The 27,500-nt window shown below is 38.5% G+C and overlaps 2 protein-coding genes across 4 annotated transcripts in view; one reads left to right on the top strand and one right to left on the bottom strand.

Moving 5' to 3' along the window:
* The window catches only part of tent2 (terminal nucleotidyltransferase 2), a 114,534-nt gene that overhangs the window by 14,198 nt on the left and 72,836 nt on the right, over nt 1-27,500 (bottom strand). The window contains exons 1-7 of one of the 3 annotated variants that reach the window (XM_062050868.1): nt 10,212-10,339; nt 9,750-9,872; nt 5,020-5,112; nt 4,697-4,943; nt 4,066-4,180; nt 3,914-3,996; nt 3,776-3,833 (exon numbers count right to left, since the gene is read on the bottom strand). In XM_062050868.1, the coding sequence (XP_061906852.1) occupies nt 3,776-3,833; nt 3,914-3,996; nt 4,066-4,180; nt 4,697-4,943; nt 5,020-5,112; nt 9,750-9,847 (694 nt within the window). In that variant the 5' untranslated portion in view covers nt 9,848-9,872; nt 10,212-10,339. Of the gene's footprint in view, nt 1-3,775; nt 3,834-3,913; nt 3,997-4,065; nt 4,181-4,696; nt 4,944-5,019; nt 5,113-9,749; nt 10,038-10,211; nt 10,340-27,500 lie in introns of those variants that run through there. The other 2 variants (XM_062050869.1, XM_062050867.1) reach the window with 2 other exon arrangements.
* The window catches only part of homer1b (homer scaffold protein 1b), a 112,969-nt gene continuing 95,340 nt past the window's right edge, over nt 9,872-27,500 (top strand). Inside the window, exons 1-2 of the mRNA XM_062050871.1 lie at nt 9,872-9,890; nt 18,568-18,898. Coding sequence (XP_061906855.1) covers nt 18,894-18,898 — 5 coding nt within the window. The 5' untranslated portion in view covers nt 9,872-9,890; nt 18,568-18,893. The remainder of the gene's footprint in view (nt 9,891-18,567; nt 18,899-27,500) is intronic.

Raw genomic sequence — 27,500 nt, forward strand, 5'->3', positions numbered from 1 at the left:
CAAAAAAAATTCCACTTTTCACGAAATTGTCATTGAAAAGAATGGGACATTTTTCCAAGTTGCACAACTCCCACATTTTTTATCCGATTCAAATCGTTCCAACTTCAAAATATTGAGCCTGTTCAGGAATTACATGCTCTCCTTCTAAAAAATTCCCGGATTTCCTAGAATTTCCAGTTTTTAGGGACATTTTCCCTATTCAAAATTAACTATCAATTTTTCAAACTTCCACAATTCCCACATTTTTCAACAGATTCAAATCATTCCACCTTCAACATATTCTACTCATCTATTTTTCCACGTTCAACAAATTTCCAGGAATTCGTTTTTCTCTAAACTTATTTCCAACCTTTTTTAGTGCAATGACTCCTTTCATATTTTCTAACCCATTTCAACCGTTCAACTGTCAAAACATTCCTCTTTGTCAGGACAAAAAACAAATTGGTTTAAGAACTTGAAAAATTCCTGGTTTTCCCGAAATTCTGTAATACCATTTCTCAATTAAAAAACGGTTACTACTTTAACATTTCTTGACCGATTTAAACAAATCCAACACCAACCAATTGAGCTCATTCAGGACATTCGTGCTATTAATCTTTCTTTTTTTTTTAATCCTGCTTTTCCCAAAATTCCAGGAAGTTCTCATTGAAATGAATGGGACAGTTTTCAACCTATTCAAATCGTTCCAACATCAGAACATTCCACTCATCCTGGACATTAAAGGCCTACTGAAACCCACTACTACCGACCACGCAGTCTGATAGTTTATATATCAATGATGAAATCTTAACATTGCAACACATGCCAATACGGCCGGGTTAACTTATAGAGTGCAATTTTAAATTTCCCGCTAAACTTCCGGTTGAAAACGTCTTTGGATGATGACGTATGCGCGTGACGTAACCAGTGAAACAGAAGTATCGGTACCCCATTGAATCTAATACAAAAGAGCTCTGTTTTCATCTCATAATTCCACAGTATTCTGGACATCTGTGTTGGTGTATCTTTTGCAATTTGTTTAATGATTAATGAACAATGAAGACTGCAAAGAAGAAAGTTATAGGTGGGATCGGTGTATTAGCGGCAGACTACAGCAACACAACCAGGAAGACTGACTCGGATAGCAGACGCTAGCCACCGACCGCACGGATGATCGTGGTGAAGTCCTTCATCCTTCCGTCGATCGCTGGAACGCAGGTGAGCACGGGTGTTGATGAGCAGATGAGGGCTGGCTGGCGTAGGTGGAGCGCTAATGTTTTTATCATAGCTCTGTGAGGTCCCGTTACTAAGTTAGATTCAATGGCGTCGTTAGCAACAGCATTTTCAAGCTTCTCCAAGCTGGAAAGCATTAACCGTGTATTTACATGTCCCTGGTTTAATAGTATTGTTGATCTTCTGTCTATCCTTCCAGTCAGGGATTTATTTATTTTGTTTCTATATGCAGTTAAGCACGATGCTATCACGTTAGCTCCGTAGCTAAGTTAGCTTCAATGGCGTCGTTAGCAACAGCATTTTTAAGCTTCGCCAGGCTGGAAAGCATTAACCGTGTATTTACATGTCCATGGTTTAATAGTATTGTTGATCTTCTGTCTATCCTTCCAGTCAGGGATTTATTTATTTTGTTTCTATATGCAGTTAAGCACGATGCTATCACGTTAGCTCCGTAGCTAAAGTGTTTCGTCGATGTATTGTCGTGGAGATAAAAGTCACTGTGAATGTCCATTTCGCGTTCTCGACTCTCATTTTCAAGAGGATATACAGTAGTATCCGAGGTGGTTTAAAATACAAATCCGTGATCCACAATAGTTGCGATCTTTATCGTCGTTGTTCTCTACTAAATCCTTTCAGCAAAAATATGGCAATATCGCGAAATGATCAAGTATGACACATAGAATGGATCTGCTATCCCAGTTTAAATAAAAAACATTCATTTCAGTAGGCCTTTAAAGGCCTACTGAAATGAATTTTTTTTCGCTCTGACCGTAAAAAAATTTCATTTTAGTAGGCCTTTAAAGGCCTACTGAAATGAATTTTTATTTAAACTGGGATAGCAGATCCATTCTATGTGTCATACTTGATCATTTTGCGATATTGCCATATTTTTGCTGAAAGGATTTAGTATAGAACAACGTCGATAAAGTTCGCAACTTTTGGTCTCTGATAAAAAAAAACCTTGCCCCTACCGGAAGTAGCGTGACGTTGTCAGTTGTTCACTCCCTCATATTTTCCTATTGTTTTCAACGCAGCTAGAGCTATTCGGACCATTACCCCATTAATTTGAGCGAGGATGAAAGATTCGTGGACGAGGAACGTTAGAGTGACGGACTAGAATGCAGTGAAATACATATTTTTTTTCGCTCTGACCGTAACTTAGGTACAAGCTGGCTCATTGGATTCCACACTCTCTCCTTTTTCTATTGTGGATCACGGATTTGTATTTTAAACCACCTCGGATACTATATCCTCTTGAAAATGAGAGTCGAGAACGCGAAATGGACATTCAGTGCCTTTTATCTCCACGACAATACATCGGCGAAACGCTTTAGCTACGAGCTAACGTGATAGCATCGTGCTTTAACTGCATATAGAAACAAAAAATATAAACCCCTGACTGGAAGGATAGATAGAAAATCAACAATACTATTAAACCGTGGACATGTAAATACACAGTTAATGCTTTCCAGGCTGGCGAAGGTTAACAATGCTGTGCTAACGACGCCATTGAAGCCTACTTAGCAACCGGACCGCACAGAGCTATGCTAAAAACATTAGCTCTCCACCTACGCCAGCCAGCCTTCATCTGCTCATCAACACCCGTGCTCACCTGCGTTCCAGCGATCGGCGGAAGGACGAAGGACTTCACCCGATGCGTTTGGCGGCCCGGAGACGTAGGAAGTCAAGGTGAGGTCGCCGGCTAGCGAGTCTGCTCTCCAACAAAGTCCTCCTGGTTGTGTTGCTGTAGTCCGCTGCTAATACACCGATCCCACCTACAACTGTCTTCTTTGCAGCCTTCATTGTTCATTAAACAAATTGCAAAAGATGTCCAGAATACTGTGGAATTATGAAATTAAAACAGAGCTTTTTGTATAGGATTCTACGGGGTACCATAACTTCCTTTAAACTGACTACGTCACGCGCATACGTCATCATACCGCGACGTTTCAGCCGGATATTTCCCGGGAAATTTTAAATGTCACTTTATAAGTTAACCCGGCCGTATTGGCATGTGTTGCAATGTTAAGATTTCATCATTGATATATAAACTATCAGACTGCGTGGTCGGTAGTAGTGGGTTTCAGTAGGCCTTTAAAACTAACACTTTCCCAAGTTCCAAACCAAATTCCGTTTTTTCTGGAAATTCAAACTCTGCAACATTCAAACCATTTTGACATTCAAACTATTCTTACATTCATACTACATTCTGTCAGCATTTCAGTTCAACTTCAGCATTGGAGCAGTTACACACAATTCCTTCAGGAAATGCTTCATCTATTATTTATTACTGTTGTACTTTATTGCCTATTCATTACTGTTTCTCTTAATACTTGCCAGGACCAAAATTTGTACCGAATATGTGCAAATGTGTACGAGTATGACAAATAAAGCCTTGAATCCTTGAATAATTATACTGCATTTCATTTTTAGGATTACCCTTACAATTTGGTAAAACAATTATTATATGCAACAAAGCTAAGCAACTAACAAACTTGTTGATCTCAAATGAGACTTCTCTGGCAACCTTTGAAAAAAATAAAATGTTGTAAGTTTTACTCACTCAATGACTTCATCATCTTTCTGATGGAAGAGAGTACCGTGATGGGATTTGTCATTTTCTGCAATAAAGAGTCCTGTTACTATGAGAGAAAATCTGTGTTGCACATTTAACAAAAAAAGGCAGAGTTCAGATATTTACATGGAGGACGAAACACAAATCAGCGTCACTGCTCCGGCTGGCTAATCCACTCATGCTGGAGCCCGTCATGTACAGATTTCCTCCTATGAGACAACATGACAGCAGTGGTGAGAAGAACACAACATAAGAGTATAAGAGTCATTCATACACACCTTTTAAGACACGCTGGATATCTTTTTGCAGCAAACTACGGCACAGCTCCTTACTTTGCAAATCAGAGGGCTGCTGCTGGCACGCCTCGAACAGCTCCACTATCTGAAGGCTCACCTAAAAGGCACAATAACATGCAAACAACTCCTAAATACAAGAGATCGACTGATCAGAGACGATATTTGGCATTTTGACAGTATCTGCCTTTTTTTTCCCTACTTCAACAGAACTACATCAGCGGGTACAATTTATACACATATGATAACAGTATTTAGTATTAAAAAAATATTTAGTGAAGTAGATAGTAAAAATCACTGCTCACGCACCAGCCCTTTTGTCTAGCATGAAAAAAGTGCTAAAGCGCTGGAAAAAAAATGCTAAACCACCAGAAAAAAACGACAAGAAAAAAACGACACACCGAGTTTTTGTTTGATTCAGCCACACGTCACAACATTATTGCGAAGACTTTGAAACTGCAATACCACAGCATCTACAATACCAGGACAGCCCTATAAGCTAACCTATACTGCAAATGAATATTGGCTGCAAAAATCGTTATTGGCCTCATTGACTGACCTGTTGATCTCTACTAAATACACAGTCAAAACAATGCACGGTGCTATTTGATAGTACCTTGTCGTTTTCAGCATAGACCCACAGGTCTACAGAACTATCTGAGATGACAGGTACACGACAGCGAGGGTCAGGTTGGGGGTGATCAAAAACAGCGTCGGGCGACCTTGAGGAACCTGCTAAAGCTCGGTCAGGACTATACAAGGGAAGAGGGTGCTGATTGGGAGGGTATCGCATGGATGAGTAGGATGAGTCATCACCACGGAAGCGTTTTAAACCAGAGGACCCGTCGTCATCATTTTTCCTCCTGAAAAACACATTTGAGATTTGAAAATGTAATATTTTGAATAATAATCAGGGGGCTTAAGGAGTAATAGACTTACTTGCGGTAATGATTCATGTGAACTGGTGGAAGATGGGGCAATGGGCTCTGGGTACGTTCGTTAGTAGGCAGGATTTCATATGCAGGAACATAACTGTTGTACGCAGATGTTGAAAGAATATAACGATTAGGGACTTTTTTCCTCACTTAAGATGGAGTCTGTCTAATCACTAAGAAGAAAATATCTTACAGTATATTATGTAGGTATGTGTGTATAAACATCTTTGTTCTCTTTCTTAGTTCAGCAAGCTTTCTAACGATACTAAACTTTTTACAATTAAGAAGGTTATGACATTTTCAACAAAAAGTTGACATCTAAAATATTGAGCCACATTGACATTGTATTGAAGAAGTTCATGGTTTATGGTTTAAGTTTTTTTCAAACATGCTTAGTTACAATTTCCAGTTTCTTTTTACATGTTCAAAAAAGGGTAGGAAAAAGCAGAGCTCATTTAAACCTACCTTTTCCCCCGCTTCATAGCATCACTAACAATTTTGTTCACTTCCTGTTCTCAATTTGCACACAATTAAATTCCATAAATAATAATGTTCTCATGAATAAATAATCAAATAAGTTGTAATTAACAGTGAGATGTTAATGATGTTATTGTCAATAAGGTTGAAAATGTTTATCTGAATTATTTTTTGTACTTTGCAAACAGTTTGAGTTTGAACAGTTTCTTAAACTGCATAATATTAGTACTTATTTTGACTTATTTGCTTATTACCCCAATACATAATTTATTTCCACATACTGATATGTTAAAGGTTTTATGCATTGTGTGTGCATACAAATGTTTTAAATTAGATGTTTCTCTAAGGTTATATTTTTCCTGTTTTTGAGAATTGTTTTACATTCTTGGGTAGCTGGTTTTCTCGTCTGCCTTAATGTATGCATAATTTTAGCTGTTTGTAAATCATTGAGTTTTAGTATTATGGATTCAATAAATAAAGGGTTTGAGTGTTCTCGATATCCCACATTATGTATTGCTCTAACGGACCTATTTTGTAACATGGTTTGTGGATGAAGTGTACTTTTGTTATTTCCCCATATTTCTACACAATAACTCATGGCAGAAGTAGCGGGCAGTTGAGAATCTGGAGTCATTTAAAATAAATAAAAAATCGAATACATATATTAGTTTTATTCATTACTGACTTATATCTTGCCACCTAATGTTGTATATTTCTTGTGAGATTTCCAGTTAATTTTTATATCTATCATTACACAACAATGTGGTTTCTTTTACCCAGTCAATATCAACTGTCTATTTGTATTTGTTTTTCTTTCTCTTCTACTGTTACCGAACAGCATTATTTTGTTTTTTGTGAGATTCAAAGATAATTTATTTTTGTCAAACCATCTCTTTAATCTGTTCATTTATTCTGTAGTGTGTAATAGCTTCTGTGTTTTTTCCTGACCAAAACGCAGTTGTGTTGTCTGCAAATTGTACTAACTTTAAGTCCTTTTTTAACTTTACAACTATCATAAAGATTGATCCATTTTGGGCCCGGTATCGATCCCTGGGGTACGTCGCAGCATATATTTTGTTTATAAGTTCACTATAACTTAGTGAATTTCAACAGTTTTAACCTTTCCTAATATGTATTACAGGAAAATTATACTTCTATCACTGGAATCCAGTGGTGGGCCGTGCATTTCCCACCTAGGCCTTCAGTGATGTCCGACTTCAATAATGACCTCTCAAAATACCATCGTTTATGTCACCACATGACCATTGCTGGAGAAATACTATTCAGGAACACATTCACGCACTACTGGGCATTGTATAAAACGGGTTATTTTCAGGCGCATTTAAAAATCAATAAACCCGCATCAGCAATTAAAACATATCTTATGTGGTACTGTCAAAATTAAAATTGCAAAACACATTTTAAACGAGAAAAAATAAAGAAATAAAATATCTGAACTTACATTTCATCGACAGCTGAGCTAGCTTCCGGGGCTGGCCAAAATGGTTTCACAAGATGTAGTTTCTCTTTAAATATCCTTCTTGAAAATGGCCTTGCAAATATATAAATAATATATAAACGGGGCTACTGCGCATGCTCTACACTAAAGTTATAGTTAAAGTACCAATGATTTTCACACACACTAGGTGTGGTGAAATTTGTCCTCTGCATTTGACCCATCCCCTTGTTCACCCCCTGGGATGTGAGGGAAGCAGTGGGCAGCAGCGGAGGCCGCGCCCGGGAATCGCTTTTGGTGATTCAACCCCCAATTCCAACCCTTGATGCTGAGTGTCAAGCAGGGAGTTAATGGGTCCCATTTTTATAGTCTTTGGTATGACTCGGCCGGGGTTTGAACTCACAACCTACCGAACTCAGGGCGGACACTCTAACCACTAGGCCACTGAGTAGGTTACTACTGTGGCATGCTGGGTAATGGAGTTATTTTGTTACTTAGCTCATAACATCACTTAGGCCATCTAGAAGGCCTTACTGACAACAACTTGTGATCTGATTGGCTGTCGCAATTGTCTGTCAAATGTTTGTGCCCGTTCACTTACAGTGCAGACACCTGCATTGTTGATTCTGAAGGCTCTAGGCCAGTGGTTCTTAACCTTGTTGGAGGTACCGAACCCCACCAGTTTCATATGCGCATTCACCGAACCCTCCTTTTTTTTTCAAATTCAAGATAAAGTTATTATATGTTTTTGGTAACACTTTAGTATGGGGAACATATTTTAAGTAACAAAGACTTAATTTAAAGTTTTTTGGACACTAGGGGAACATAATCTAAGTAACAAATGCTTAATTTAGAGTTATTTGGTTAGGGTTCGAGTTAGAGGGTTAGGGCCAGGGTTATAATAAGACCATTTAGAACATTAATAAGTACTTAAAGGCCTACTGAAACCCACTACTACCGACCACGCAGTCTGATAGTTTATATACCAATGATGAAATCTTAACATTGCAACACATGCCAATACGGCCAGGTTAGATTAGTAAAGTGCAATTTTAAATTTCCCGCAAAATATTCTGCTGAAAACGTCTCGGTATGATGACGTTTGCGCGTGACGTCACGGATTGTGCGGACATATTGGGACACCATTGTGGCCAGCTATTAAGTCGTCTGTTTTCATCGCAAAATTCCACAGTATTCTGGACATGTGTTGGTGAATCTTTTGCAATTTGTTTAATGAACAATGAAGACAGCAAAGAAGAAAGCTGTAGGTGGGATCGGTGTATTAGCGGCTGGCTGCAGCAACACAACCAGGACGACTTTGAGTTGGATAGCAGACGCGCTACCGTGAGTACAGCTTTGGCTTCCAAACATTTGATCGCTTGCCCGTACAGGCGTACCGCTATGTGCATGTCACGTATGTAACTTTGGGGAAATATATGTGCTGTATTAACTTTACAGAGGTGAACGGTACTTTGGGCTGTGGGATTGAGTGTGTTGTGCGGGTGTTTGAGATGTATTGGCGGGTTATATGGACGGGAGGGGGGAGGTGTTTGTTATGCGGATTAATTTGTGGCATATTAAATATAAGCCTGATTGTGTTGTGGCTAATAGAGTATATATATGTCGTGTGTTTATTTACTGTTTTAGTCATTCCCAGCTGAATATCAGGTGCCACCCGCCTCTCACAGCATCTTCCCTATCTGAATCGTTTCCACTGCCCTCTAATCCTTCACTCTCACTTTCCTCATCCACAAATCTTTCATCCTCGCTCAAATTAATGGGGTAATTGTCGCTTTCTCGGTCCGAATCGCTCTCGCTGCTGCTGGCCATGATTTTAAACAATGTGCAGATGTGAGGAGCTCCACAACCTGTGACGTCACGCTACTTCCGGTACAGGCAAGGCTTTTTTATCAGCGACCAAAAGTTGCGAACTTTATCATCGATGTTCTCTACTAAATCCTTTCAGCAAAAATATGGCAATATCGCGAAATGATTAAGTATGACACATAGAATGGACCTGCTATCCCCGTTTAAATAAGAACATTTCATTTCAGTAGGCCTTTAATAATGACTAATAAAGAGCCAATATGTTACTAAGTTGCATGTTAATAAGCAACTAATTAATGGTGAATATGTTCATGTTACCCATACTAAAGTGTTACCATGTTTTTTTACTGGTGCACAAAATGAACCGTGCATGAACATCACCTTGTTCAAACAACACAGTGCATAAACTCAAAACAAATTACACACCTGCAAATCAGTCTGACTTCTGCTGTTGCCGTATCCGTAATACGCCGATAGGGAGAAGTTTTTATTTACACGATGAGTCAGGTGTGTTTTGACATCCGCCAAACCCTGAGGCAGACTCACCGAACCCAGGTTAAGAACCACTGTTCTAGGCAGATTTGGTCCAGCATGGCAACATAAGATAGCTAAATTCTGATTGGACAAAAACTATATAACCTAAAGACAACAGCACTGGAAGGAGCATAATATGACATGAAGAGAATATGAATAATTTTAGATATTTAGGGAAAGTTCATTCAAATGTTATTTTACCTTAAATTATGATCAGGATTTCTAGTTATGTTAGGCCAGCAGAGAAGGCCTTGCTGGAATCATCTTCACAAGACCTGTCTAATAGCCCTGGATTCATGTAAATCCATTTTTATTTTATTTTACACACATACCTACAACATGGGGTCACTACAGCAAAACTATGTATGGAGATGTAGAATACCATACAAATATGAATTAGTCTCAAGAAGTAAAATGAAGACAAAATATAGTGTTCAAACCGTTGGTGACTATGCTGGTAATGGCGGGGTTCCATGGGAGAGGGTTGTCCAGGATGGAAGCCTGAGGGGCCCCTGGGCGGCACGCGGTGAGGGAACATGCGAGCCTCGTCAACGCCACTAATACTGGAGATACAAACAGAGGTAACTGAGCAATATGGGACACCTGCACTGTTTACCAAGTGGTCATTAAACAACAGGGATAAGGAAAGAAAGTCCAAAAAGCCTCCAAACAATCAGAAACGTGTCAGGAGGAAGTAAGCTAACAACGATGCTAGCCAGATGCAACACGTCAGCTAACGGCTCAAGCTAACAATAGCTATCAACTAGTGCCTCAATCGATTATTCAAATAAACATAGCCAACACAAATTATTATTTCCGGATAAAACGTGTTGCTTTAAGGACATTGCAATAACTTTATCGGCCAATGTTCATTTAAAAAAACACATATTTTCAACACTTACATAGTTTGAAATGTAAATACAACTGAGGCGTCCACTTCCGGGTTACGTAATGTGACGTTGTCATGCCGTAGATCATTCTCATTTAAAGGGGACGAGTCACCTTTTTGACGTCAAGCAACCGTAATTCGATCATACTGTGTGTTGTGACCAGTGCAGACCTTTTTATGCTTTTGCGTCAAAGTAAAGAAAATAAATACTTTAACTAATATCAATATTGAGATTTGAAAGACAAAATAACATTATATGGAGATCAGCATCTAAAAGTGCAATATATTTATCTGTACAGTAATCTATTTATTTATTTATATATATTTATTTAGTTTATATATATATTTATATATTATTTATATATATTTATTTATTTATTTATATAGGCACCTTATTGCTTTTTTATCCTGCACTACCATGAGTTTATGTAACAAAATTTCGTTCTTATCTGTGCTGTAAAGTTCAAATTTGAATGACAATAAAAAGGAAGTCTAGTCTAAGTCTAAGTCTAAAAGAAGACAATATATAAAAGGAGGTGAGAAATAAAAAATCTATTTTTTTTTATTACTAGGTTTAGGTTTAGGTAATATATAAAAGTGTCTGGTCGTGTATTATGAATGGCATGAAACTGAGGTAAAGTAACAAAGCATCAAGAAGGAGTATTAAATTATACATGTTGATTTTATATAGCAGGAAAGGGAAAAAGAAAATGATTGAGAGGTACCCGCCCAAAAAAATAATCATAAAAAATGTCTATGAAGTTTTTTTTAATCAAAGAGAGTTAAATACATTGCCAACCTATAATCAGTTAACAACTTTATCATATACAATGAAAAAAAAAAAAGATTTTGTCATCTGACTGTTTTAAGACAAAACCTTGATTAAAAAATAAGAATGTTCTCAATTTAGATGTTTTCTTCATATCTTTATAAACATCTAACAAGTCAAAGCTGAGATAATTAACTTATTTTTTGTGCTCAATCGTGTTTCTAAAACTGAGTTTAAGATAACTCTTGGTCCCAGCGAGCTCAATTACACGTCTGTCCCTCTGTGAGGCACTGCAAACCTATCATGTGTGCGTGTGTGTGTGCGTGTGTGTGTGTGTGTGTGTGTGTGTGTGTGTGTGTGTGTGTGTGTGTGTGTGTGTGTGTGTGTGTGTGTGTGTGTGTGTGTGTGTGTGTGTGTGGTGGAAGGAAGGTGGAGCTGGGGATATTTTTTTTAAAATAAGTTACAGGTCTGTAGAATTTTCTCTTTGAGCTCAACTATAAAGATCCCCTGGAATGTCCCCTGTTATGCAAAATTCACTTTTTGAATGATCCTACCAGTAATATGTGTCCCTCAAGCCCAGGGCTAAATTAGGGCCCTAAGCAGAATTACAACATTTTTCTCACACTTTTATACTTTTTTAATCGAACTTGGATATCATTTGTGCATGTTTTGTACTAAAGCAAATTTATGGGAAAGACATTGTTCAATAGTGAATGTTTTAGTAATGGGAAAGACATTGTTCAATAGTGTATGTTTTAGTGCAAAATAACACTTTACATAAATTTGCAATCCAACCTGGGATAAAAACTACGACCACGTGGGACAGTAAAAATGTCTGGATTATTTTATCCATTATATTGTTATATGTGATGGAGCAGTAGGGACTAGAAATGTGCGGTATAATTTAATATGAAGCTCCCTATCATTAATTGTCATTTTATAAGTGCATCTTTATGCAAAACAGGGTCTTTCAAGTGGAGCCTGTTGACGAGCTCCTGAGAGAAGAGGCACTCAAACTATCGCTTTTAAAGCTCCCGGTTTCAATGTACTGTAACATCATCATTCTTCACAGAACACACTTTTTGGTAAAAAAAAAAAAGAAAAAAGAAAAAGGTTTTACTACACGTCTTAAAATAAAGAGTGGAGCTTTGCAAAAAAATGTATGTGTTTTATCATTTTGTTTACTTCAGCGAATAGGCTAACCTAACATGTTAGCTTTGTGACCGCAAATATACCACTGTAATGGTAAATGGTAAATGGGTTATAGCGCTTTTCTACCTTCAAGGTACTCAAAGCGCTTTGACACTTTTTCCACATTCACTCATTCACACACACATTCACCCACTGATGGCGCTAACCACGACCCATCAGGAGCAAGGGTGACGTGTCTTGCTCAAGGACACGACGGACGTCACAAGGTTGGTAGAAGGTGGGGATCGGGTGAATCTATATATAATTTGTGAAGTTTATCGTGTCTGGAAAAAAAAAAATAGCGATGTTGACTTAAAGATATATATTGAAACTGTACATTTTCAAAAGATAAATTATGATACTTTTGGATAGGATTGGACGTGGTTTCATTTGTAATCTGGGAACACCTCTAGAATCAAACATCTTGCAGACAGACAGACTCCAAAAACAGGATATAAAAGTGACTGTGGGGCAGAATTTAGACCAACACATATTCAATACGTATTATCTAGACCAGGGGTTCTTAACCTTTATGACATAGGAGACCAACTTTTCCACTACACAGGGAAATATTAACACTAAATTAATAATTTTACTCTTGAATTTATTAGTATTCAACCATTATATGTAACCTACTTACAGTTTAAAAGGATACACCTTGTCAAGTGATATGAAAGCATGTGTTAATCACAAAGATTATTATCTTTTATTTAATTTATTTATTTATTTATTTATTTGTTCTGTCCAGCTTCTCAGGCAAATCATATAGTTAATGTAGATGCCCATATCGGCTGTTCAAAGATTATTATCAAGGCTTAGGTCAGACTGATTACAAAACTAAATACTAATCAGATATACTGCAAAGGAAAGGATTCCTTAAAACTGATTAGAAAAAAATTACATACAATTACTAAAATTAACAATATCAAATCAAATTAAAGTGCAAATGAAACAACAGCGTCATCACTATAGTCATATTTTTTGCGCTTAACAAACTTCTCTATGACTTCAGACTTCTTCTGTTTGTTTGATATTGTCATTACTGCCACGAGTGGTGGAAAAGTCTATTACAACTGAATACTGCTGCGTCGCATACCGACCACAGTTGAGAAACAAATATTTTTCGGCGGCCCACTAGGGGGCGCTCACGGCCCAACAATGGACACCTCTAGACCACAAGGACTAGTGTTTTAAATTTAGATCAAAATCCTCTAGGAACTGCACCTTTTGGGGAATTTTTGCTTATAATTTAAAACAAGAACACATTTGTTTTGTCTTTTTTATGCATTCTAAATCGTAAATAAAAGCTAGAAAAAGTCAGCTAGCAATAGAGATAATGGGAGTCGCTCTATTTTGCCTATAAAACACTCTAAAAGAATCCAAACACCTCAATCAATGTTTTATATATGTATATATATATATATATATACATACATACATACATGTATATATATATATATGTATATATATATATATATATATATATATATATATATATATATACACACACAATAAGTATATATGTAATGTAGTAACACGCACTGTGGCACATTTATATTAACATGTAATATTTACATATTTTGGTTATTTTAAGCATACAGCGATGTATTAATTTCACAGATGCATCACAGCCACCAACAACTACTACAAATTATGCAGACTTCATGAGAGACAACGGCTACTTTGAGACAACTGATTATCCAGAACCTTATATTTTTTTTGCCTGAATATACAGAGGATGAGCTACAAGTTTTAGAAGACAAGTGATAAGCAGATCAGTACTGAGCAGCAGTACTGCCAAGTGTTAGACAATAAAAATAAACTATGAACATAATAAAACAATCACGTACTGTACAGTGTCTGCTCTCACTGGTATGCCGACTGATGGGATGTTTATATCTTACTGTTTAGTTGAAGAATTAATCATAATCCTCCCACAGGTTAACAGAAAGACTCAAATGAGGATTTTAAGTGTGTCTTCCTGCCATCCACCTTGTATAAGTTTGATGTCAAAGTTGACCAACCTTTTGGTTCACAGCCACAACTTTGTACTATACAGGTGAGAGACATGATTTATAATGTAAATTTAAATGTATATTTAATTTAATTTAATATAAGTCCCACCTTAAAACTCATCTTTGCACTCTAGCTTTTAAATAGACTCCGTTTTGGAACAGTTGACATGTTGCTTCACTTTTCTGCCCCGCTCTCCTGCATGTAGAGGTTACCAGACTGGAGGAGGCGCTAGCTGCTCTAAGTCATGGACCACTTCTCTACGACATGGAAGAAGACCTCCTACGACCCTCTGCTTGCCCTCAATGGACTGGACTCTCACATTATTATGAATATTGCAATAACTGTATCCACTCTGCATTCATAGATCCACGTTGATGTCCTTGTTGCCTCTGTTTAACATACAAACTAAGAAGTCTTCCAAAATTAAATTAATTAATCAATCAAAGATTGTTTATATTGCCCTAAAGGGCCGCACAAACCTCAACAAATATGTTGCACTATCAATGGTCCCTAGTGTGTGAATGTGAGAGTGAATGTTGTCTGTCTATCTGTGTTGGCCCCGCCATGAGGTGATGGCGACTTGTCCAGGGTGTACCCCGCCTTCCGCTCGAGTGCGGCTGAGATAGGCACGTGCAAGTGACGTTGAGGCCACATTGGGGCCATGTTAGGGCCACATGCACGTTTACACTGGAGACTGACAAAGATCACATTTTACCTGCAGTGTAAACAGTCAGCTGGAAAAAAATATTGAGTTTTAAAAATGCGATTTGGCCCACTTTGGCCTGCAGTGTAAATTATTTTTTCCAGCTGACTGTTTACACTGCAAGTAAAATGTGATCTCTGTCAGACTACAGTGTAAACGCACATGTGGCCCCAATGTGGCCTCGACGTCACTTGCATGCGCAGTGCGATAAAGTGAAAACAAAGGAAGTTGACCGGGGAAAAAGTCGCTACTACTACAAAATAAAATATAGGTCGCCATCATAGATATGGTTGCAATGCCCTAAAAAATTTAAATTAGTGTTTTTTTTGTGTGTGAAAATAAGTTAAAGTAATATAATGTATGAATGGTTATATATATAGTGTAGTGTTGTCCCAATACCAATATTTTAGTACCGGTACCAAAATTATTTTGATACTTTTCAGTACTTTGATACTTTTCTAAATAAAGGGAACCACAAAACATTTGCATTATTGTCTTTATTTTAACACAAATCTTCCGTAATTTGATACTTTTCTAAATGAAGGGGACCACAAAAAATTGCATTATCGGCTACATTTTAACAAAAAATCTTACGGTACATTAAACATGTTTATTATTGCAATTTAGTCCTTAAATAAAATAGTGAACATACAAGACAACTTGTCTTTAAGTAGTAAGAAAGCAAACAAAGGCTCCTAATTTAGCTGCTGACATATGTAGTAACATATTGTGTCATTTTCCATTCTATTATTTTGTCAATGATTAAGGACAGGTGGTAGAAAATGAGTTATTAATCTACTTGTTCATTCACGGTTAATACCTGCTTACTTTCTCTTTTAACATGTTCTGGCTACACTTCTGTTAAAATGTAGCGTCGGACCGGTACTTTTCAGAGGCAGTATAGTACCGAATATGATTCATTAGTACCGTGGTACTATACTAATACCGGTATACTGTACAACCCTAATGTAGTGTAATATATTTGGGAGGGTTACAATCTTTTAATGGCGGTTGTAAAGTTGAGGAGGCACAGATATCAGGGTGGCTCTACGAGAGATGTATTTTTCAACTCACTTACATAAACAACTTACGTAATGTACATAACATGTAAGCAAATACTCCACAGCGTCAACAAGCTATTTTTTCGGAATCAATATATAGCCTATTGTTGACAAGTAATGCAACGAAAATTTGGTCGTCTTAAACAGACTTTGCTCAGCAAAACGGGATGTTGTGATGAAATATCACTTCCACTGGCGACTGCGTCTTCCCCTGCGCACACGAGAGGGACGTGGCTTGCCTAAAGCTGACGAAAAAGTCACATACAGGTCGCATTCGGGTAGCATTGCCGTTTAGACTGAAGTCACATTTGAAAAGTTCATATTCCAATCGGATTTGGACTACCTCCTGATGTGGCCTGAATCTGATGCAAAAAGACCAGATTTGAAGCACTTCGGAGCATCGAGACTGGCAAAAAAAATCTGATCCGTGTCACTTGAGGGCAAAAATATCCAGTTTGGTGTGCAGTGTAAACGGGGCCAATGTCTTGTGCCTGCTGGGTATAGATGCAATGTAGGGTTGTCCCGATATCAATATTTTAGTACCGGTACTGGTACCAAGATGTATTCCGATACTTTTCGGTACTTTTCTAAATAAAGGGGACCACAAAAAATGGCATTATTGGCTTTATTTTAACAAAAAATCTTACGGTACATTAAACATATGTTTATTAATGCAATCCAAAAACAATTTTGACCTTAAATAAAATAGTGAACATACTAGAAAATGTGTCTTTTAGTAGTAAGTAAACTAACAAGGGCTCATAATTAGTCTGCTGACGTATGCAGTAACATATTGTGTCATTTCTCATTCTATTATTTTGTCAACATTATTAGGGACAAGCTGTAAAAAATGATTATTAATCCACTTGTTAATATCTGGTTATTTTCCATTTCAACATGTTCTATCTACACTTCTGTTTAAAATGTAATAATCACTTATTCTTCTGTTGTTTGATACTTTACATTAGTTGTGGATGATACCACAAATTTAGGTATCGATCCGATACCAAGTACATTGATCATATTCAAAGTCCTCATGTGCCCAGGGAGATATTTCCTGAGTATTTTAAAAAAAGGAAAAAAGATTTTATGACGATAAAAAATATTGATGTAATCATAGTAGTATCGACTAGATATTAGGGCTGTGAATCTTTGGGTGTCCCACGATTCGATTCAATATCGATTCTTGGGGTCACAATTCGATTCAAAATCGATTTTTTTTTTTTTTTCAATTTAACACGATTCTCGATTCAAAAACAATTTTTTTTCCCGATTCAAAAGGATTCTCTATTCATTCAATACATAGGATTTCAGCAGGATCTACCCCAGTCTGCTGACATGCAAGCTGAGTAGTAGATTTTTGTATAAAGCTTTTATAATTGTAAAGGACAATGTTTTATCAATTGATTGCAATAATGTAAATTTGTTTTAACTATTAAATGAACCAAAAATATGACTTATTTTATCCTTGTGAAAATATTGGACACTGTGTGTCGTCAAGTTTATGAGATGCGATGCAAGTGTAAGCCACTGTTCTCCCTTTTCTGCCTACACACTGTCTGCTTGTAAGTACTCTGTGATTGTGCGCTGCCTGACATGCTCCTCTTCTTGTAAAAACCAGCAATGTCCGACATGACGACGCGCCATCATGCCCAGGAACCGGTACTTTTTAAACAGTATAGTACCGTTTTTTGATTCATTAGTACCGGGATACTATACCAGTACCGGTATACCGTACAACCCTAATACAATGACGTAATGGCTCCCATTACCTCCATTGTTAGATTACTTTCGCTAGTTCGTTAGAATGCTTTAAAAAATAAAAATATGTAAAGATCGTGAATCTATCCATTTTCTACCGCTTGTCCCGTTCAGGGTCGTGGGGGTTGCTGGAGCCTATCTCAGCTGCATTCGGGCGGAAGGCGGGGTACACCCTGGACAAGTCGCCATCTCATCGCAGGGCCAACACAGATAGACAGACAACATTCACATTCACACACTAGGGCCAATTTAGTGTTGCCAATCAACCTATCCTGCAGGTGCATGTCCTTGGAGGTGGGAGGAAGCCGGAGTACCCGGAGGGAACCCACGCAGTCACGGGGAGAACATGCAAACTCCACACAGAAATACCTCAAGCCCGGGGATCGAACCCAGGACCTTGGTATTATGAGGCACATGCACTAACCTCTGTTCTACCGCGCTGATAGGCAAAAATCCCCCCCCCAAAAAAGTGCAGTTTTCCTCACAACGCCTCGAAAAGAAACGAGTCTCTTGAGCGCCCCAGTGACGTCACTGCGGAGGACGGTTGCGGTGACGTGGGAAGTTCAATAGTGACACGCTGCTCCGTGGGAGGGAGGCGGATCAGATGCATCATCATTATCACGGCAGACAGATGTGGACGCCCAATCAATTCACGATGCGCCTTTACGTTGTTGACGATGTATGGCGTCAGTATAAATGATACATAGCAGGTACTGCAGACATTGATCTTATTTAGAGACGTGCTAATGTAACGCGTGGGCAGAGTGGGGGTGTCGCCTGTGAGCCAATGGTAATAAGGGAGAGGGAGGCGGGTGGACGGTGTGATGCTGCCGCGCATCATCTTCTGCCTCTGGTTTGTCTTCCACAGTCCACGCAGCGAGGCTTCTCCACCCACCTCCACCCTCCTCCTCCACCTCCTCCAGCTCGGATCCGCCGTCGACCGCCCGTCGCTGCTTCTCCCGCAGGAAGAGCTGCAGCTGCAGGACACGGTGCCATGCGCACGGCGACGTTTCCGCGTGGGCCCGCGCAGTGACAGCCGCGGGGGATGGAGCGCTCGTCATCGCATTCCTGCAGACGCGACCGACGGTGATCTAGACGGGAGGCTGCGTCGTCCTCACCCATTCAAGACTACGTCTTCGTCTCCGGGGGAGATCGCTTCTTGGTGACCAGAGGAACGCGCATAAAGCCTCAACAATGGGGTAAGTGATTTTTTTAAATATTTTTTTAATTTTTTTTTTCATCAGCGCTTGGCTCACATGCAAAACACTGCGAGGACACCATGTCATGTATGCATCTTGTTAAGGTTTCTTATATTCATGTGACCAATGGACTTCAGGCCCTGCGTGGAAAGTTACCTCCATTGCAGCAAGTTTGTTCTCAAAGTAAGAAGTCATTATGGCCTCCATTAAAAGCAAATGAAAATGCGCCTTTAAACAAGCCAATATTAGCTCAGATGGCAATTTGTCTATACCACAGGTGTCAAACTCAAGGCCCGGGGGCCAGATGTGGCCCGCCACTTCATTTTATTTGGCCCCTAGAAAGCCTGGAAATATTATTTATCGGTAAAGTACTGTAACTTTTCTTACTAAATGTGTTCTTTCTTTCTATTTTGGGAGATAAATAATATTGTGTTAACTTAAATATTGTCTATTGTATATTATCCAACATTCAAACCATTTTTTAAATAAAAATACATACTAATAATAATGATATCCATCAAATTGTGCAATGTAAAAGTGCATTTTCATGCATCACACCTTATACCGGAATACCGTATTTTTCGGACTATAAGTCACAGTTTTTTTCATAGTTTGGCCGGGGGTGCGACTTATACTCAGGAGCGACTTATGTGTGAAATTATTAACACATTACCGTAAAATATCAAATAATATTATTTAGCTCATTCACGTAAGAGACTAGACGTATAAGATTTCATGGGATTTAGCTATTAGGAGTGACAGATTGTTTGGTAAACGTATAGCATGTTCTATATGTTATAGTTATTTGAATGACTCTTACCATAATATGTTACGTTAACATACCAGGCACGTTCTCAGTTGGTTATTTATGCCTCATACAACGTACACTTATTCAGCCTGTTGTTCACTATTCTATATTTATTTTAAATTGCCTTTCAAATGTCTATTCTTGGTGTTGAGTTTTATCAAATAAAGTTCCCCCAAAAATGTGTCTTATACTCAAGTGTGACTTATGTTTTTTTCCTTCTTTATTATGCATTTTCGGCCGGTGCGACTTATACTCCAGAGCGACTTATAGTCCGAAAAATACGGTTCTTTTTTTGACATGCGCAGCACAGACCGTAAACGGAAGTACAAGAAGAGGAAGCAGTGACTTCCGCTGTAAACAAACACGGCTCTCTGCATTTCTGCCTGTCCGGCGTCTCGTTATTTATCCCTCAATTTTTCCTTCGATTTTCTACTTTTGTTTTACCTCTCTTTTTGAAATGGAGCTGTTCTGTGCCCTCCACGTTGTGATATGTGCTGGATGCCGTAGTTTCTGTAGTCGCAGACGTGACGTCATCAGGGCACGTCTTCATGTTACGTGCCTGAGGCTAGCAGTTAGCATTTGGAGTAGCTGTCAGGCCGTAAATAAAAATGACCACAATATATGAACTTATTTTTTTACCTTAATTGCTATGTTTTTTTGTTCTAGGTAACCTTTAGCATTAATGCACATGAGTATGCATACTCAGTAGTGTTGAGCAGCCATTTTTTTTTATAGGTAGCACATTTTTCCAGCACACCGGCCCGGTAAAAATGTTTGGGGTTTACGGCGGTCAATACGTACGCACAGGGAGCGTGTGCACACATACAAAAGCAGTCCAAGAGAAGCAATGAACAATTTGCAGTTATGTTGTTGTTATGATAGAATATACATTCAATGACAACTAAAGCTAACTATCAACGTCGCTATTATTAGCTAACAACACCTCAAGCTAAAGCCTGTGCATGTGTTTGGTACGTACGTAGTTACGTCATTATGTTGTAAGAGGGCGAGATATAACACTTAAAATACATTGGAAAAGTTATTTCCCTCTAGGCATCTGTGTTAATGTTGGAAACAGCCCCTTTAAATGCTATTTTACAGTAAAGTACTGTAATGAATATTTACTGTAACGTTACAAAGGACTGTAAAAATGACGATATCCTTATGTTTCACAGAAATTAACTGTTATTTTACAGTACTGTAAAAACAAAAAATACTGTTATTTTGCAACTAATGACTGTAAAAATTCCGATGTCCTTATGTTTCACACCACTTAACTCAGTGGTACCCAACCACCGATTGGTACCGGGCCGCACAAGAAATAAAAAAATTTAAAAAATTATTTTTATTTTTTATTAAATCAACATAAAAAACACAATATATACATTATATACCAATATAGATCAATACAGTCTGCAGGGATACAGTCCGTAAGCACACATTATTGTATTTCTTTATGAAAAAAATAAAAATAAAATAAATAAAAAAATATCATCCTCCCCGGTCCGTGGGACAAATTTTCAAGCGTTGACCGGTCCGCAGCTACAAAAAGGTTGGGGACCACTGACTTAACTGATATTTCACAGTAAAACACTGTTCTGCTAGTCCTCTGTAATATCACAACAATTGACTATAAATTCAAGCTGATTTGTCCCTTAAAGGGATCCGTAGACTACGTTCCACACTCTTGTACAGTAGGTGGGCGTATGTTGTTAAACCGAGAGAATAATGACCTCTATTGTGAAGTTACAGCATGTAGTTCTAACTGTATTGTAATTAACTGTAAAATCACAGTTACAGTAAATGTAGTTCACAGTAAATTACAGTAAATTTTACTGTGAAAGTTATAATTAAGCCTGTGAATTTACAATGACATTGTCTATAGTGTACTGTACTGTATAGTTGTCCCACATCACATCACTCTTAAAAATTGCAGCTTCACTACATGAAGGATTTTTTCTTCCACAATTTTTTTAAAGCATATCCTACAATTATTTGGTACTAAATTAAGCATTTTCAAGCATAAAATGACTAAATAAACTACAAATATCAATACTACAGTAGTATTGGCCACTATGGATGAGACCAAACCAATCAGAGCGCGCTTGAGTATCGTGGCCACTGATTGGCTCAGCGTCAGGCGGCATTACTATGTTAGATAAAAATAATATGAATATGACTAAAGGGTGTTATGTTATTTCTAGAGGGCTCACATAATGTTGTAAAACATATTTACACAGGTTTTTTATGCTCTCGCTATGAAATATTTAATCTATAATTCCTGCTTTGCGGAAATTCATTTATGGCGGTCATGTCCGGAACCAATTAACAGTGATAAACGAGGGCCGGCTGTCCTACTAAATCAGGGTTGTCACACTTGTTTTTGTCAAGGGCCACATTGCAGTTAGGACTGTCCTTAGAGGGCCGCTTGTCACAGCGAATAATATATGAATTTGCCTATACATTTGAATATTATATATTTTTTTATGCACACTGTAAAAAAAAAAAAATCTGTATAATTTTACAGTAAAAACTGGCAACTCACTCACCGGAATTTTACTGGAGTAAAAAGTTGTTTTTTTTTCTACAACATTTTACAGTAAATGGTAAAACTGTCAGCTTAGTGGCGTGAATTTTACTCTAAAACAGGCCTGGGCAATTATTTTGACTCGGGGGCCACATTTAGAGAAAAACATGTGTCTGGGGGCATATCTATTTTTAAGAAGACAATAAAGACAAAACCTTACAATAATGTCTGATTGAATGCTAAAAACGTTATGACAGACCGCCTTAAAAAGCGTAATGGAATTTTACATTTTTCTATGAGCGATAAAACACTGAATATTAACAACATATGACCGTCACACCCCTTTTCGATCGACATATTTTACAATCAAGTGAAACGCAACAAAAATGCAACAAACAGTGAAATAGGAATGCAAAGGGTACAAAATAAACCCACCTACAATCTGATACATCACTAAGCTTTAGAACTTTGTTGTGAAAATCTCCTTCCGCGTCTGTGGAAACGCTTTCCGCCCACACTGCTTGGTGCCTCGTCTGAGCTGCTGTGACTTAGATGACCATAGTAACTAATTAGATTACCATAGTAACTAATTAGATTACCATAGTAACTAGTATATCATCCATAAGCGCAGATTCCAACCATTTAAATACTTTTAATAGTTCAAGACTTACGGTCGTTAGAAAACATCACTGCACATCATAATGGCAGCTACACTTTCCATCTTAAAGATCTAAAAAAAATATTTGGGAATGTCCGGCGGGCCAGATTGAAAAGCTAAACGGGCCGCATGTGGCCCCCGGGCCTTAATTTACCCAGGTCTGCTCTAAAATGTGACTGTGGTTTTACAACGTCTTACTGTAAATGGAAAAACGGCACCACTGTTATATTTAAAAAAAAATTCTGGCAACAGAGTTGCCAGTTTTTTACCGTAAAAAAATGTGCCACCCTTTTTCCGTTTACAGTAATACACGGTAAAAACAACAAGCGTAGATTTTACCTTGAAAAAAACGCTCAGTTGACAGAATTTTACTGTAATTAAAAAAGAAAAAAAAAGAAAAAAAAGAGTTGTTTTTTTTAATTTAAAGTTAATATGCTGTAAAAACACCATAAATTTAACCCTTATACAGTGAACCAGTTGATAGTTAACTCGCTTTGAAATCATAGTTCAAGCAGATATCTACAGCATTTGTTTTAACTTTAACCCCAAAGTTGTTTGGAAAGTATGACGATACAATATTTTGTTGCGATATTGGTTAATATTAAAGTAGAAAAAATGTGCAATTTCATGCAGTAGGTAAAAATTTTTCTGTCCAAACGGAAATAACAAATTAATTTACTAAGCAAAGATATGGTACCTTATTGACGCATATTTTTTCCAGGCCTTCAAGGGCCATATAAAATGATGCGGCGGGCCAGACCTGGCTTCCGGGCCTTGAGTTTGACACCTGTGTACTAAATAGAACTTTCCGTCAGTTAAAGAACATGGATCCCATCTGGTTTACCTTCATTTTCATTCAAAGGTAACATTCTCAGAATCCTTCAAAATAAACCATCATAAACTGCAGACAGGAAGTGACACACAAACATGCAAATAATAACGCCGTGTCGCCGTCACGCTCCTAGCCGACAATATAGACAGTTAAGTAATATTCCAGCAGAGGGGCATGGGCGACGACATTTTCTCCAACATTCCCAGACGTCTGCGCTGTGACGTTCTGTACATCCTGTTCCGGGTGGTTTAGACGCGTTGGGAATCGGGCGGGCTGCAGTGCTGCCCACTCTTCTTGTGCCACATAGTGGCATCCTGTCTCCATGGCAGCAGCTGTGACCTTTAATATCTCTGACAACAAGATGTACCTGCTCGGTGCGCAACGGTGCCCCTTGCCATGCCTCCCACGGCCCCCCACCCATCTCCAGCCCAGTGGTCCGTAACCCCCACCATGCCGTCCTTTCATCAACAGATGTCTCCCACAGTTTATTGGGATTAATGGCACAGCGGGCGGTTGATAATATGGCGCTAGGCATGTGTGCATTTTCAGCCCAAACTCCTGCCTTAGCTATAACACACAGAAAGGTGCTCTTTCACACCTCCCACAGTGTGGGCAGCTCATCATCTGTATAACCCACCGTCTCCCACCCAGCATCACTGAGCTCTGCCACGCTGGTGACTAAGTTCCTGTTATGCAACCGACTCAATGAGTCAATTGATCCTCAATGGAACATTATCAAGTGCGATTGAGAGCACAATGAGGACTTGTGCGTTAAGTTACCTGCATGGGAGGATGTGTAGTTCTGTGGTAATGACACCATCAAAGCCACATTTTACACTCAGAATTTTAGTGGTTCACGGGAAAGATGGCACAGATTACATGTCATCCAATGAGGAAACCCTCACAGTCAATGTCTGTTGTCATGGCAACGGGTCAGCATTGACGGTGTACAACACAGGTGTCAAACTCAAGGCCTGAGGGCCACAACTGGCCCGCCCTATGCTTTTATGTGGTCCTCCATATCATTTTATTGTTATCCGCCATATCATTTTATTGCGGCTGGCCACATCATGTCATTGTGGTCCGCCATATCACTTTATAGCGACTGGCCACATCATTTCATTGGACTACAATGAAATGATGTGGCCAGTCGCTATAAAGTGATATGGCGGACCACATAAAAGGATGTGGCAGACCACAATGACATGATGTGGCCAGCCATGTCAATTAATGTGGTCCACCATATCCTATAATTGTGGCTGGTCACATCTTTTTATTGTGGCCCCCTATGTCATTTTATTGAGGATCGTCACGCCCCTTTAATTGGCACTTCCCATAATGTTAATGTGATCCTCCACATCATTTTATTGTTGCACTCCACATCATTTTATTGTGGCCCGGCCTGCCACATAATTTTATGTCGTCCATCACGTCATTTATGTGGCCCGCCACCATGTCATTTTACATGGTCTGCCACATCATTTACGTGACCAGCCACATCAATGTACATGGTCTGCCACATCATTTACGTGGCCAGCCACATTTTTTAAATGCCCCGCCATGTCATTTTACATGGTCTGCCACATAATTTACGTGGCCAGCCACATCATTTACGTGGCCAGCCACATCATTTTATATGGTCTGCCACATAATTTACGTGGCCAGCCACATTTTTTTAAATGGCCCGCCACATCATTTTACATGATCTGCCACATAATTTATGTGGCCAGCCACATTTTTTACGTGGCCAGCCACATTTTTTACGTGGCCAGCCACATTTTTTACGTGGCCAGCCACATTTTTTATGTGGCCCGCCACATCATTTTACATGGTCTGCCACATAATTTACGTGGCCAGCCACATTTTTTAAGTGGCCCGCTACATCATTTTACATGGTCTGCCACATAATTTACGTGGCCAGCCACATTTTTTAAGTGGCCCGCTACATCATTTTACATGGTCTGCCACATAATTTACGTGGCCAGCCACATTTATTTAATGTGGCCCTCCATGTCATTTTACATGGTCTGCCACATCATTGACGTGGCCAGCCACATTTTTTAAGTGGTCTGCCTTGTCATTTTACATAAGTGTCCAAGTCAAGGACCGCGGGCCGGATCTGGCCCGCGAATGAATTATCTATGGCCCCAGGGATGATACTTGATTAATATTTTACATGGTCTGCCACATCATTTACGTGGCCAGCCACATTTTTTAATATGGCCCGCCACGTCATTGTACATGGTCTGCCACATCATTTATGTGGCCAGACACTTTTTTAATGTGGCCCTCCTGCCACTTCATTTTACATGGTCTGCCACATCATTTACCTGGCCAGCCACGTAATTTTATCGTGGCTCGCCGCCAAATAATTGTATATGCCCGACTACATAATTGAAGTGGCCCTCCACAACATTGTATGTGTCCCACCACAGCATTTATGTGGCCTGCAAAAGTGTTCTACACTTTAATATTATCTGATGTTCCAAGCATTTATTTTTGGATATCAAAAATAAACACTTAAATATCTGCTGGTCATCTAGACTTACGATTTCAAAGAAAGTTATCCATCAATCTGTTTAAAAATGTAAAAATCAAAAATAGTTGCCTTTGCAAATTATGTAACAAGGCTAATATATGTTTACATTCATATATTTTGACTGTTACGTGTGGCCCTCTGAGGGCCGCCATAATTGTGATGTGGCCCTCAAAGAGTATGACACCCCTGGCATACATCTATAAATATCTGCCTACCTTCCTGCCAATTTAATTCATTTATTAAAAGTCCTGTTATATACTATTTTTAAACTATTTCAGATACGTCTTAGAGGTCCCTCAATAGAGACGATTACCTCTAGTTCAATGGCGCCTCTTCCAAGAGCACACACACAAACACACGTAATGTGTTTTAAATGTTTATTATTGTAGCAATACAGTTGTTGACGTTACGGACTTGTGTGGTTTCTGATCGTTTGTGAGGGCACCAAAGGGACTTCTGCGTGTGTGCGCAACTTGGCAGAGCAGAGCATACAGAGGACAGTTCAGCTTGTCGTTGTTGTTTAGGTTTGTTAATAAAGAGATAGTTAATTCATCACCTCCTTATTATGTTTGTTTGATATACAGTACTGTTTGGCACTCTAGATTGTGTACAAATATGGACTTTTGTCAAGGCTAAAACCCATTATTTATATTTACATTGTTTTCTATGGAGACATTTGCTTCAAATACAAACTTTGGATTAGAAAAAAATTAGGTTCGTAAATCGAGGTTGCACTGTAGTCGCCAAGAGAGGCTGAATAGCGGAGAACAATACCTTGCCAACGTTAGCAACACGCAATGAGAGCTGCATTGCTCACATTACATTTGCTGGAGGAACACAAAATTATAAAACTAACCGCTCTTTCTAGCTAACTGACAGATAGTTGGACTAATTTTAAGATGTGAAGTGAAGCCTGTGGGCTCATCTAATGGGGAATGAGGTTTTTATTTAAAGAAAACAAAAACGTGAACTTCAAAAGCGAACATTTGAGCACTTCTTCCAATAACAAATGAGGCAGATGCTAGATTTTTTTCCTCATGGTTAGTGGTCATAAACAGGCTCTAGGGACATACCGTTATAGCATAATTAAAAAGTCAATTTTGCATAATAGGGGACATTTAATTATATTTGGTGATTGAATCATTCATTATAAGGTAGTAGAACAATGGGATTTCTGTCCACCAATCAGCTTTGGACGATAATCATCAAACCAAAACTGTGCTTAAAGACTATTAAAG

The sequence above is a fragment of the Entelurus aequoreus genome, linkage group LG06 (genome assembly GCF_033978785.1).
Source record: "Entelurus aequoreus isolate RoL-2023_Sb linkage group LG06, RoL_Eaeq_v1.1, whole genome shotgun sequence".
NCBI classification, from domain to species: Eukaryota; Metazoa; Chordata; class Actinopteri; order Syngnathiformes; family Syngnathidae; genus Entelurus; species Entelurus aequoreus.